General features: G+C 33.3%; 1 protein-coding gene and 1 long non-coding RNA gene across 7 annotated transcripts in view; one reads left to right on the plus strand and one right to left on the minus strand.

Moving 5' to 3' along the window:
• The window catches only part of LOC100535964 (uncharacterized), a 38,784-nt gene that overhangs the window by 22,870 nt on the left and 779 nt on the right, over positions 1-15,135 (minus strand). The window contains exons 2-5 of one of the 5 annotated variants that reach the window (XR_012388031.1): positions 14,644-14,767; positions 4,639-4,725; positions 1,863-2,017; positions 1,127-1,229 (exon numbers count right to left, since the gene is read on the minus strand). This is a non-coding gene — a long non-coding RNA (uncharacterized lncRNA). Of the gene's footprint in view, positions 1-1,126; positions 1,230-1,862; positions 2,018-4,638; positions 4,726-14,358; positions 14,844-15,135 lie in introns of those variants that run through there. The other 4 variants (XR_012388030.1, XR_012388032.1, XR_663066.5 and 1 more) reach the window with 4 other exon arrangements.
• The window catches only part of skap1 (src kinase associated phosphoprotein 1), a 52,970-nt gene continuing 51,853 nt past the window's right edge, over positions 14,019-15,135 (plus strand). Inside the window, exon 1 of one of the 2 annotated variants that reach the window (XM_073917727.1) lies at positions 14,019-14,095. Coding sequence is in view for 1 of the 2 variants with exons in the window: in NM_001080011.2 (NP_001073480.2) it covers positions 14,879-14,918 (40 nt within the window). In the remaining variant the exon portion in view is untranslated. 2 annotated transcript variants of the gene reach the window in all.

Below are 15,135 nucleotides of genomic sequence, written 5' to 3' on the forward strand. Positions count from 1 at the left end.
GATTTAATCCTGTTTATTGATCTTTTTTTAATTAAAAGGCATCTCATGATGTTTGTAAGGTTGTGTCCTTTGTCAGAGGATGTTGCAATACAATGAAGCTAATTTAAATCAGTGTTGCTCTAGTCTGTATAGTTTGACAAGAGGAATGTTGCATTACACACCGGGTGGCTTCCTATGACCTCTTCACCTTTTTGTGCCTTCAGGCTCTCTAAACATGTAAACACTCATTGGTGTTCAGTGTAACACTCACTGATTTAAGGATTCAATCTGGCACAGCATAAACATCAAGTTAAGACATTATGAGACATTAAGACATTATGATATTTCTTAAGGCCACTTTCGTCTAAACTGTACATTTACACACAAATAACAATGTGCTGTTAATATACTTGGATTTTCTATTGATTTTGAATTGTGCATTGCATTCACTGTAAAAAAAGTTGACTCAACTCAAAATTTTATAGCAACAAACTTCAGGAAATTTTTGAGCAACTTTTAACCCAATTACTACACTTGACTCGATTTAAGTTGAGTAAACTCAAATGTCCTGAGGCTTGTTGCCTTAAAATTTAAAGTTGAGTAAACTTTTTTTTACAGTGAATGCAATCCAATGCGCAATTCAAAATCAACATTTTTTAGTTTACTCAACTTATATTGAGTGTAGTAATTAGGTTGAAAGCTGAAAAAGCTGAAAAATGTCCTGAAATTTGTTTCAATAAAATCTGAAGTTGTCAACTTAGTTTATTTTATTTTATTTTTTTACAATGTTTATAGTTAAACTATCAATAGTTAATTTTTCACCCACAGATTTGTTTAACACAGAAATATTTAGTGCAATGGACAACAAAAATATACATGCATATATTTAATTTGACGTCCTTTTTTCTTTTTTTAGAAAATCTGATTAAAAATGTAGGCAATCAGTTGAGCAATTAGAAGGGAAAAACTGTATCCCCAGATGCTATCTCTATTAGGCTCAATTCCCATAGAAAGTTTGCAAAGACTTGGACAACTCTGTTTCAATCTCCTGATCATCTGATGGACTGCTCCAATATTTACTCAGGGTGTTGGGTTTGCACAGTATTTGCCCCAGCAGCCATGCACTGTCAGCACCCTCTCCACTGACCAGGTTCACTTGGAGTTCAGGCCTAAATTAATCCACAAAAGCCATGGGCCTGTCCAGCAGGGGATGAGAAGGGTGTCTTCCCAAAGGTCAATCAGAGTGTATTCTATTTAAAAAATTAATTATCCACATGAACTAAAAAAATCAAACAGTATATATACATATAAAGTAAAATCAAGTTTTATATAAATAAAATGATTTTTTAAGGTAACTGGCAATGGGAGTTGGATAGATGGTAAACTGAGAATCTGTCATTTAAAAAAGACGTCAAAGGAAATAAGAAAAGATGAAGGATTTATCTAGAAACTATTTCATTTACATATAGTGTGTACATTTTACAAAAAAATCTAAAAATATGTATTTTTAGATTATTTTCTTTGTAATACATACTCCATTTAAGAAAAATATTTATAATTAATAAGTTTATGAGCTTAATTTTTTTGTGAAACATGTTGTACAACTAACTTATAGACAAAAACTGGTGGTAAAGATATAATGCTGATAAAAATATCTTGGCTTGTAATTGGCTAGTAAATTTCCCAATTTATTACCGAAAACAAACTAACAAACAAACAAACAACTAAAGCCCAACAGACCAAAGAAAAGATGTAATGGCCCCCACCAAAAAACAATGCTAAAACTATCATAAAAGAAAAGCATCCAAATCCAAAAGGAAACAAATCTAGATTCTAACATGTTTACTTCTACAGTTTTTAAGCATATAATGTTTGTTGCTTGCCCTTTTGGTTCGTTTGGCTATGGGCTCCTACTGTGAGTCCCATCTGTGGGCATCAGTGGAGGAGCTCCAGTGCTGCAGAGACAGATGTTCAGCAGGAGGACGAGAAGGAGGAGGCTGTTTTTCACCAGCTTGTCAGCATTCAGAAACGACTCACACTGCAGAATGTGGGGCAAAATAAGCAGTGCACAGATACAGAGAATTAGAGGAAGATAAAAATAGCAGCCTCAAACAATAATATACATAGGAACAGGCTATGTGTGAAAAGATGAGAGAAAAATAGATGTGCGTGTGAGAAAGATGCAGTCAGCAGCAATGCAGTCATTAAAAAACTAATGGTTTTAATAACTCATCTCTATTAACTGATTTATTTTTTCTTTACCCTGAGGACAGTAAATAATATTTGACTAGATATTTTTCAAGACACTTCTATACAGCTTAAAGCGACATTTTAAGGCTTAACTAGGTTAATACGGTTAACTAGGGTTGGCAGGTTAGGGTAATTAGGCAAATTATTATATAACGATGGATTGTTCAGTAGACTACCGGAAAAAAATAGCTTAATGGGGCTGATAATTTTGATCTTAAATAGCTTTTTAAAAGATTAAAAACTGCTTTTATTCTAGCTGAAATATAACAAATAAGACTTTCTCCGGAAGAAAAAAGACATACTGTAAAAATTTCCTTGCACTGTTAAACATCATTTGAAAAATATTTTAAAAAGAAAAAAAATTAAAAGGGGGACTAATAATTTTGACTTCAACTATATATATATATATATATATATATATATATATATATATATATATATATATATATATATATATATATATATATATTGGTCTCATCATTTTATGGAAGAATATTTGGACATTTAAAATACACTGTATAAATCTTGAGGCTTGTGATTTTCATTAAAAAAATGATGTGGTCATTAAAAATAATGTGCATATTTTCTAAATTCTAAATAATTAAAAAATTGATATTATGGATTTAATATAAAATATTGATAAGATTTCGCAAAATACCTAAGATTTAAATATAACTTTTTTAAGCAAACTAGTGCAATTATTAAGCTTAATTTCATAAAGCAATTAAGCCAAAAATATTGAGGAAAAATGCCTTCACGTTTATTTTAAGGAAATTTACGCAATTATATGGATTTGATTGAGATGTTTGCATTTGAATCTCCTTCTGCCAGCAAAAAATAATAAAAAAAAATTCAATCTTGATAATAATAGGAAATGCTTCTTGAGCGTCAATTCAACATATTAGAATTATTTCTAATGGAATTTATTGCCATCACATAAATAAAAAAACACTGTATAAAAACTAAGCAAAAATCATATTGACAAGTACACCGCCCTTTGCTGTCAGTTCACTTTTTAAAGGTGATGTTTTGGGTAGATCTGAGGCTTGCGATGTATAAACTCTCCCTGCTGGGTGTGCTTGTCACAGGGTCTTTTACAAATCAAATGCCTAGCTTGACTTCCTGAGTCTTGTTCAAGTCCCTCTGAAGCATGTCAGAGATAAAAAGAGTTCCGTATACACTATTCATGGGGTCAGGGGGTCATTTTATATGTCTTCTTGTCTTTCACAGACATACAGTCAACAGCTGAGACAGTGGCCACATGCAGATGGGCCGCCTCCTCTAGCTGAAAACAGGAAGAGCAGAGCCGTTTAACCATCCCCCTCACACTCAGTCATATCTATGTATGGCAAGCAATCATCAACTTAAATCTATTAAATATATTTCATGCAACAATTATATTTTTATATATATTGTTCATTAAGGTTTAGATATTACAAAGTAGAACATATTAGTCATGTTTCCATTCTAACATGAGGGTAAAGCTTAAGAGAACTTTTTTCATTTTCAAATGTGAATTAGGATGCATTTCCATCATGTTTGAGTGGCTGAAGGTGATACTGGTAACCAAGTAATGAACAGTAAATATAAAACAAGGGAACTATAATGGAGACAGGATTGCAATTAATAATGATTGGGCAAGATATAAATATCAGCAGAACAGCTAGCAATTGCAGAAGACTAAATTCAGATTTTATGATGAACACCCTTGCAACTCAATCATTTCAGAATGTCAAAGGGCATATTTAAAAAGAAAAAAAATAGTATCCCAACCGAAATTTAAAACAGCATCTTTGGAGATCTTTTTCTGCTTGTGATTCTGTTATCCAAAAAAACAAATAAAAAATGTAAATAAAAAATCTTACACATACCTTGGGAACGGTATTACAGAACATTTTGGCGGTTTTAAAACCTTGACTTTTACAAACCGCGGTATTTCTTGAAAACGATTATCGTCCCATGCCTAATAAAAAAATGTAGCTATTCATTTGATTGTACTAATTTATTAGATATTAGATACTATACTTTAATGGCTGTTAAATATCCTATTGTTATTGGCAACAATTTTAACATTTTTGCCAATAAATATTATGGAGATCTGTCACTGACATCAACTATTCAGTATCGACTAACACGCATTTTAATTGTGACTGGAAAATAATTAAAGAGCCCCTATTATGTTTTTTTTTTTTTAATGACCTTTCATGCACTGTGTAACAGCACTAAGTGAATGAAAACATCCAGCTGAGGTTTAAATCTGAAAGTGCACCGTGTTTTAAACTATTGATTCTTTAACAAAACAGTCGACTTAGAGTCGAATAAATGAATTGTGTTGGGTTCGGATCTTTAATTCGTCAAAGTTGATACAGTACATCACCATATTTGTAAAATATTAAAATGTGAACGCACCTTTTCCTTTAGACATTAGCGGAGTGTGGGGTATCATGGAACTGATCATGGCCTGAAGATGACGATAACTGACAGATGGAGGTTCGGCTGCAGGGAATAAAAGGTTAAAGTTCAAATTCACAACAACACCACAGTATAGCCAACTTTGTGCTGTGTTTGTTCCTGTCAATTTTCAGTTTTTTAATAACCTGTACTGCAATGCGGGATTCGTCAGTCGTTTGCTATTAAAGGAAAGAGCAGGAGAGACTATTTATGTATAGGACTTTGTTAGACTTTGACAGGGACGTTTTCAGTAACTGTTACATTTCATATGGACCAGTTTCTTCTTCCTCCGGATCATAACATGCAAGTGTAATTAAAATTGTTGCCTCGTTTTGTGTAGTTTGCAAAATATGTATTAAATTGTGTGTTATAACTTGTAATCGCTCCATATGGCTTGTAATCACTTATCTATTATCAGTACTTCTTCCTGTACTGATTTAAATGCATTTCTGAACTCGCGATACTCTGAAGTTTGTCTTTGTTCTGGCCAACATCAGCTGTTCCTACACACACGCGGCGCGGTCAATTTTCAAAATAGTAAATAAAATGAAATAACTTTTGCCACTGTGTGGATTAACCGATCACAACAGACTGGGTCATCGGACCATTCACAGCAGATTAGTCTCACGCAAAGGAGGGGTTTGGGAACAAATGAATCGCTGAACAACTTATATGGGAGTTGTTGGGATAATTAGGTAAAAATAAATGTATATTATAAGACAATGAAAGTACTTTTTGACCTTGCATGCATATCAGCCTGTTGTTTCAGACTCCCAAAACCAAAATATGATGTTTAATAATTCATAATAGGGACTTTTTAATTATTGTTTTGGATATCATTATTAATTACAAACTAGTAATTATTGCAAAAGTGACTAATATCATATTAAATATTGCTAGTAACATACTAAAGATTAAGCATTAATGAGGCACTAGTAATGGAAATAGGTACTTTTTCAAAATTGGCACTGATATAAAAATAGATACTAGCAGTTTATAAATTAAATGCTAAAATGGCTTGCCACAATCCACATCCCCATGAGCCGATTTAATCAGTTCACTGCCTTATTAGCTGAGTAACTGAGAAAGACATGCTTCCAAGACCCTGTAACTCTCAGGCTGGGTTTCTGCCAGTGAGCAACCAGCACACATTGGCTTAGACAGCGTAACAGCGTAAAAACAAGCATGTGCAAGATTTAAAAATATATAAAAATAAATTATGAGAGAAACAGAAGTAAAGTTATTGCACCTGCTCAGAACGAGGGAATTGGGAGATTGCCAGTTAGTCTCAAAACTATAGCACTCGAGTTTTTGGCATAATTGAATTGACAAATTTCCTGCATGTGGTTTTGTTTGTAAGGGATCTTAAAGCTTGGCAAAGTGTAACCGGTGCTGTCATTGATATGATTTAGAGAGGCGAGTAGTGCGCGCCAGAGGGAGACAAATGAAAGCTGACAGTTCATTTTATCAGTGACAGATCGTTGATCTCATGGACTGCCTCCCTGCTCTCTTTTGGAAGGCGCTGAAGGTTGATTATTAGTGGATACTGATACAACCAACCGCCCACTTCTGAATCCCACAGGCTTTATGTTCCAACAAGCAGAATATAAGCTACGGCATGAAGAAGCTGAAGATACAATATCAGAGTAGATTAAATACACTAATGAAATTAACAAGATATTACTTTATAATGATTTTTTTAAAATCTACAAATAAATCTCTCAGATATATTTATATTTTACAGACAATTATGTAATTAAGTGAAATTAGCTAAATAGATTCATTCATTTTCTTTTCAGCCTATTCCCTTTATTCATCAGGGGTCGCCACACCAGAAACAACCACCAGTATTTGTTCAGTAAATTTTTTACACCGCGGATGCCCTTCCAGCTGCAACCCAGAACTGGGAAACATCCATAGACACTCACTCACACACACTACAGACAATTTAGCTTATTCAATTCACTCATAGTGCATCTCTTTGGACTGTGGGGGAAACCGGAGCACCCAGAGAAAATCCACGTCAACAAGGGGAGAACATGCAAACTCCACAGAAACGCCAACTGGCCCGGCCGGGTCTCAAATCAGTGACCTTGTTACTGTGAGGCGCCGCCAGTGCTAACCACAAAGCCACCATACCGCCACTTTGATTTAGGGCTGGGTGATTCGGCATAAATTCAAAATCTCAATTAATTGAACATTTTAACTTGATTAAAATAAATGAACAATTATTTTATTTATTTAAATTTTTTGCCCTCATTATTCACTGACAGGTTTTGTACAGTAAATACGCTCACATATCGAAAGATCTCTGAATGAGGGGTGCATTATTTGATTTTAAACTAATTGAAAGAAACACTCTACTATCATCTATGATTATTTATTGAACATCAACATTGAAAAACTGAAATTGCAAAAGCAAAAGACCTGGAGAAAACCCACGCCAACACAAGGAGAACATGCAAACTCCACACAGAAATGCCAACTGATCCAGTCAGGGCTCAAACCAGCGACCCAGTGCTACCCACTGCACCATGTCGCCAGCTAGATGAGCTAAATAATTAGATATGAGGAATTCTGTGCAAATGTCAACCTTGCCATGAAAAAAATTAAGTTTTCACCAAAATACGGAAACCGTTTTTGGGTTTTTTGGGTAATCAAGTATTTTACAGTAGAAATACTCAAAAATGCATCTGTCAATGCTTTCAAACTAATCTATTTGATTTTAAAAAGTCACGCAAGTGGCAATTTCACATCCGTCACATCCATAACGGAGACATGTCACACCCATAATGACAATTTTTCCTTATGAATGTGAAAATATTAAATAAAATAAAACCAATAATTTTTGTTTTATAGAGAGCCGACTCTTATCCTTTTGATTATCATTGCTTCTTTTGGGTTGTACAGTTTAATTCACAGATTTTCTACAAAGTATGTTGTGTACTGTAAACCTGCAGACTTTTTGTGTCACATCCATAACGCAAGTTTATTTTCCACATTTAAAATACAAAACAGCTTGATATTTTTCTGGTACCTTAACTCTGTGGTCAGTTGTTCTGGAAAATATAAACAAAAGTTTCAATATAATGTTAAAGTCTACTGTCTATGCAAATTTTTGTTTTGAGTTTTTGCAATGTCAAATGCAAATGTCACATCCATAATGCTGGAATTGCTCATATATAGTTTATTTATTTTATTTAGTTTCAACCCAGTTCCAAAAATTATGTGCAACATATTGTTATAGAATTGTTGAACCAATTTTTTCCTAACAGTTAAAATCTGAGGGGTCAAAAACATCATATATTTATTGTATGTACAAAATAATTCTTCAAAATTATGGAAAAGAAAAAAAAATGCATTAATGTTTGGAACATGCAAATGGTCATTATATGAGCTACCGCAAAACTGAAGGTATAAATCTAGCTGAAAATCTATTTTCCCTTTTCCTGGTTAAATCTGATAATAAGCATTTATATTTGACAAGCAATTACATATTCAAAAAATTATAATAAAGTATGGCTTGATGATGAACCATTATTAGTTTTGTGAGGCAGAAAAAAGTGGAATATTTTAAATATATATATGCAATTACAATCAATCAGATCCAAACCATCACTATATCCCACTGACAATCACTGTAGAAAAAACAACAACATTTTTGTAGTATTTTTTTGTTTTGTTTGTATTTTTAAGTAATTTTAATTTACTTAAATTTTAATTTAAGTATTTTTTAACTTAAATTAAAATGCATACAGGTCTGGAAAATCATGAGAATAATAAAACTGAAAATTATATTTTTATTTTTGTACTTTTTCAGTCCTGTATTACTTTATTTATTTGTGCAAGAAAGAAATAAACTCATTCATTGCAACAAAAATTACTACTACTGTATTACAATGTTCCACTTAAATAAATAAATTCCTTAAACCGAAGGTAAGCTGACATTGTGGCTTTTGCATCTCTTCTCGCTATATGCACATAATACTGTTGTCTTGGACCTCCACACAACCCCCTTTTATTTCATTGTGGCTTAAAGGTTTGCTCTTCTTTTTAAAACTTGAGAAAATTGAATACAATATCAAAGGTAAAGGAAGCAGTTTTTAAAAAATGTCAACAATTTATTGCGTAACAATTTGTCTTTAATGATTAAAAAAACCTTAGTTGTGGACTGAGTGAAGGTATATGTATGTATATAGCTTGGTTATATTCATTTTTTTCTGTATTTGTATATATTTTAATTATTATTATTATTATTTATTTTATTATTCTAATTTTTTTAAATGTCAGATGCTGATTGTTTTATTTGGGTATTGTTTTGTTGGGGCTAGATAGGATTGTATATGGTGTGTGGATTGTTGTAAAATGTAAAATGCTTTTTGCAAGAATAAAAATTCCATGACAATAAATAAATTCATGCATGTTTGCAACCAGATAACGATAAAATTTTTTTCCAACAATCCTTTAAAGCATTGGCATAAGTCAATAAATTAATTCTCATTTATAATACAACATTTTTCAGCTTATAATTCCCCAATGCTATTGACTACAACAGTAGCAATCTTTATATGGTACATCAGTTAACTGAATTCAGAGCTGAAGTGAAAACCGCTCTTCTAAGTTCACCATGATTGATATTTATCCACTGATACCTTGCAAATCCTTTTTGATAAACTACCATACTTTCCCCACATCTTCTTCAGAAATATTTACCACACAGGTCCTAAACCACCAACACAAACATCTCCTAAGTGCCTGAAGTGTCTCTTGCATGTGTGCAGAGGTTAATTAGGAGCAAAGAGCTCCACAGAGTTCAAAGGGTCAAACCATAGACAGAATTGAGCCCACGAGCCAAAATGTTATCATACCATTTAACAAGAAGTGCATTACATAAGCCGATTGATAGCAATTGACTCTCATAACAAAAAAAGATGGCTGCCAATGCCTTCATATATTGACCCCAGGTCTCTGAAGGGGTGTGTGTGTGACCAGATTGGAGTGTGATTTCTGTCAGGTCGGGGTGGTTGAGTATGGGATGAGGCGAAGGGGGGGGGGCTCTCAGATGACAGAGTTCTGCCCCTCCCCCAAGTGAAACGCAAATGAAAAGGAATGCAGAGATAAAAAAGCCTGTGTTTCCAGATAAGGGGACAGAAGAAAGGAGCGGGTGAATGCTAAAAGAGCTCTCTTGGGGAGATGAGAGGCGCTGAAGGCAGTGTTGGTGGTAGGAGATCATAGCAGGTTCCTCTCATCAGCCCGGGCTTGTGTTTGATACTGGGTCTTTGTCGCCCTTTCAGCTGTGCATTGTTGGGAGGTGTAATCCCGGGCGGATTACAAAGGCAAGATCCTTTCATATGGCTGTGCCCAGCAGGCAGGAGGCAGTGCGCATGCTGAAGTGGAGGGCCACGCTCATTCCTCTATCTGCCTTCACAAGGGGCCATATAGCTGCAGGGACAGTGACGCAGGGGTCATTCGGTCATGTCCTCTCAGTGGAATTCTGCTCCCCCTTTTCCATTCACATGTTTTTCTTTCATGATCGTCCTCCACCCTGTACCTGTGTGCAACACCTTACTCTAACTGGCGAATCCACAGAACAAGATGCCTCCATTAAAGCTGTAGACTCCACAAATATTATTGGAGTATGTTTTACAAGAAAATACAGCCTGATCTCACGAGAAAACTTAAATATTTTATGTTTTGCCAGTTTAGTGGCTAATTCGTAGGAATTCGTATGAGTTCAGTCATACGAAATGGTACGATTTTAAAAGGAGGCATGGCACCTAACCCCAACCGTCATTGGGATATAAGCAAATCGTACTAAATTGTACAAATTAGATTGTATGAATTCATACGAATTAGCCACTAAATGAAAAAGTTACGAATTGCCGTGAGATTGTGTTGGAAAACACCTTTTCAGTTTATTTGACCTTTTCGTGTAATTATTTGTGAAATTTATTAGCATTTTTTTCTACACCAAATGTTGTTTGGGTAAATGCTTGGTCTGATTTTTTTCTTCTGAAGTTTAGTGAGGTTGAAAAACCAAATACTATTAAATAAAACTCAAAATATTAGGCGTATAATTTAAGCCACATTTGTGCTTGCTTGCAGTTGTAGTCAAATTATATTTTTCTAAAGAATTTGACTAGGTTTTTAACTGGACTCTGATTAAATGTCTTGATATATAATAAAAACATAATGACGATGAAGAGCAGCACGATATTGGAAAAATCTGACATTGTAATATTTTGTTGTCCTGTGATGTAGATTGAGATATGAATACAATTTGACCAGATAGCTTGAATAGCTCTATTTAATGAGAAAAAAAATAATTCAGATTGATTGGGTTGATTTTGAAAGGGTGTGAATCATGTATAAAAATAAACAAATTGCAAGCAAGAATAGTTACAATAGAGCAAAGAAACAAGTTAAATAAATTTAATTAAAAGATCGTTCCCTGGATTTACTAAATTTGTTTAAACGCAGCCCCATTAAATTGTTTACAACCACTTAAAAATAATTTGAACATTCCTAAATTTAATTTGTGTAAATTCAACAGTTTCACTCTGTTATGGTTATACTTTGCGCAAATCTTATGTATTTTCAACTGTTTATCAACTATAAATACAACTTAATATTGCATATCCTGCGATGTGAATATTGCTGACACACACATTGTGATATCAATGCTGAAATGACATATTGTGCAACCTTATGAAGATGTATTTAATACTGCATGGGAAAAACAAATATGTGTAGGGTTTACATATATATATTTAGAAGTACTAGATTTTATTTACAATTTAAAAAGTACATTTTATAAATATTTACAAAATATTGCATTGAATTGAACAAAAACTTTTGAAGGCTCATTTTTAATAAAATATACTCCAGTGATGAATGTGATATATGCCATAAAGAAACTACTCTGGACAAATGATGTCAATCGTATATGATTTAATGTACAATAAACTATCCAACTATTAAATTTCACAATCAATTACAAAGAAATTGCCATTAACAAACTCTTCTGTCTTTCTCTATGAAATAGCAGGTAATTGATAATGCCAAAAAAACATATTAAATTTCGAAAGACTAATATAATGCAACAATTTCTTTTAAAAGTTTTTTTTTAAAGTGAGAGAATCTCTATTATAGAGACTTGGGAGGGGGCTTTTTTTGAAATGGCTGGTAAACAAACACCAAGCAACACCACATGAAACACAAAATCTTTTGGGCTTCTGCATAGACAATCATCATTTACAGTTTGTTCAGAAAAGCAGATTATAAAATGTGTCAGAAAATCCCATGGACAAAAATGGTGCAGGATTTATTTTGAAACAATTTTTGAGACAGGAATTACTAGAAAAAAAATCACACAATTTTAAAACAGCAAGTAACAAAGTAAAATAAAAACACTTAAATAGGGCTGGGCAATATGGCTCTCAACCGATAATGATATAATAATAATAATAATAAAAATAAAAATAATAATATATATTTTTTGTAATGCACCTTTCTCTCTCACACACACATATATATATTGTTAACGCTTCCAGATTTAAAAGAGTACCCCAACAATGACTGAAGTCTCAAATATCAGACGGTCCATTAAATGGCTTAACAAAAACTTGTCTGATAAAATTTCAGTGGTCGAAAATTCAGTTCATCTCTAATTTCAACACACTTTTAGATTCTCATTGTTGCACATTTCTGCTGTGTGATTGGCTCTTAGATTAATACAGAGTAAAAAATCAATATATTGACTATAGTCAATTCAATATAATATTGTTTATCAGCCCAGCCCTAGACTGAAATTTTATTTTCTTGTAATACATACTCCTATAAGCATTATTTTAATTACAGTTATGAGAAATAGAAAAGGTGAGAATATATGTATTTAAAAAGCAATGCCACCAAAACCACAGAGCAACAGTCAGGAAACAACCCACAACACACTACCATTGTGGCAATGTCCTCAACACAAAAAAACAAACCTCATTTCAAATCTAGCCTTCTATTACATTTGCTCTGCAAGCAAAGCCTTATTTTAGCTTATGTAATAAAGATCTCAGTGGTAAAAGGTTAATTTGAAAATGCAATTGTACTTTTTTAAAACCTGTTAGATATCAGCAAAATAATACAGGTGGAATTTAATTTCATCAGAATAATACTTGCAGAGTTGTTAAGGCAAAACAATAATGACAATAATGAGTATCAGTGGAACCAAAACTGCAACCAAATATAATTTTATCACAACCCAAACCCTGAAACCACAGGGAAACAGATGTGCAAAGTTGCACGTAAGAGATTAATTTGTACATGCTTATAATGCAACTCAATCGTGCTCATTGTACTGCAAGTATACAATATTGTAAACAAAATATTACAAAAGTATGTCAAATGCTAAAATGTAAAAAAAAAAAAAAAAAAAGAATTGTCACAATATATTGATAAGATTACAATACACCGGCACTTATATATTTTTTACACTGTTCTGGAGTGTCTGAACAACCTAACTTGATCAAATATGTATCTAATGTTACTTAATATTATGTTGACACATGATTCTATACCTTCCCCAGGGGCTTTTTTTTGCCCCAGGTTGGAAGAGTGGGGGGATTTTATCCCATGTGTAGTAAAAATAATATTAATCATAAAAGCCCCTCTGGCGTTATTATTTTTTCACTATACCTTTTTGAAACTACTTTTTTTTCAAATTCTTACACACACAAGTACACTCACCCACACACGTATATGTATATAGTACCTTGAACATAATCAAAATAAATTGTCCTTGCTTTGATTAAATTCAGTTATTAATGTAATAACTCTGAAACCAGAAGACTGAGGTTGTGCCGCCCCAATGTGATGTAGTCCTCAGTCTTTCACATGCATTAAGTGCTCGCTCAGCTCAAACTGCTGAATCAGAATTTTGCAAACAATTGTGAAAGGTAAGCAAAAGCTTTTGTGATATGATGCAAATGAATCAAGGAGACTATACCGCAGGAACAGGAGCCATTGAACTGAGTCTATAGGGCAGACCAGGAGTGTTGCATAGTTAACCAAAAAGAACTGCGCTAAAGGGGTACATCTTGTTCATTATGTCCTATCCTATTACATAAAGAAATATGTTTGTGATTTGAAATAAATAAATAAATAATATCAGTTCAATCAAAACCAGATTATTTATAGTTTAAATTTTAAAACATGTCCTCTAATTTGTAGTTTATTTTCTTGTGACACTGTGGTTATTTTCTTACAATACAGAGGCCTATAGGCTATAATTATCAAAATAAATTTAAGATAATAGCTATCATAAATATCATATAACATTAGCCGTCAGTGTCACACGGCATCGGTAACGGGTAACGTTATATTTGTGACAACAGCATTTTCACACCAATTTATTGATTTCAAGGTGAGTGGTAGAAAACTTAAACACCTTTATATACACATAAAGACGGTATGTATGTCTGCTACAGTTGCGCTAAAATGGCCTCCATTATATAAATAGTGTGCTTTAGCACAAAAAGGTAGCATAAAACATTAGCATAATGGGTAGGCTAATAGCCTAACGTTACCTGACAAGCAACGGAAGTTTATTTTACACAAACTCGCCTAACAGTTATACACTTTCTATAAACATTTTTAATCTCTCAAAGTAAAGGAAGCAGTACTTACACTAAAGCGCTGATGGTGTTTCATGGTCGATAGACATTTGATAGTGTTTGGCGCAAACAATAAGATTAAAAACACGGTGCAGTGAGTTCGGCCTGTTGGTGAACGGAAAAAAACGGCCCAACAGAAAACGCTTAAAGCGTTAAAATCGTTTTGAACTGGTTGAAAACTGGGTGGATGGTCTATAAATTTGACTAAATGTTGTGGCTGTGGAAAATCCACTTGGAATAATTTGAAATTCATTTGACACACATTCAAGTCAGTGGAGTGGATAACAGAATGATTTACCTGCATCTCTTTAGACTTGTTTCATTTTCACAACAATGTGCTGTGCACTTCCTCTTCATCTTCCCTCCGCGAGCCGGTTCGTGTGTGTGTGGATTTCTCTTCGATTTCACTCTACGAACTCCTGCTGTAGGATGACAATTGACCAACAAATTCATTCAGCAATGATATGACCTTCAGTCGTTGACATCGTAAAATTCTACAAACATTCATTTCTGTTGGACTCAGGGAGTTAGACATGGGGACGGCTGTTGATGACATCAGACAACTGTTAAGAGGTATTCTTCACTGTTTCACTGTTAATTTATTTTATTTGAGTTTTTATTACTTCAAAATAAATACATATTTCATAGCCTATATATTTGTAGTTATAATTTGTTTTTATTTAGAACTTTTGGTATTTGAAAAGTGTAACCTATTTGAAAAAAGCGTGTGACATAGTAATTGCTATATTGTAAATACTTATTTTCATAGCACTTCCGAGCACACGTAGTT

This window comes from Danio rerio, chromosome 12, assembly GCF_049306965.1.
Source record: "Danio rerio strain Tuebingen ecotype United States chromosome 12, GRCz12tu, whole genome shotgun sequence".
Lineage (NCBI taxonomy): Eukaryota > Metazoa > Chordata > Actinopteri > Cypriniformes > Danionidae > Danio > Danio rerio.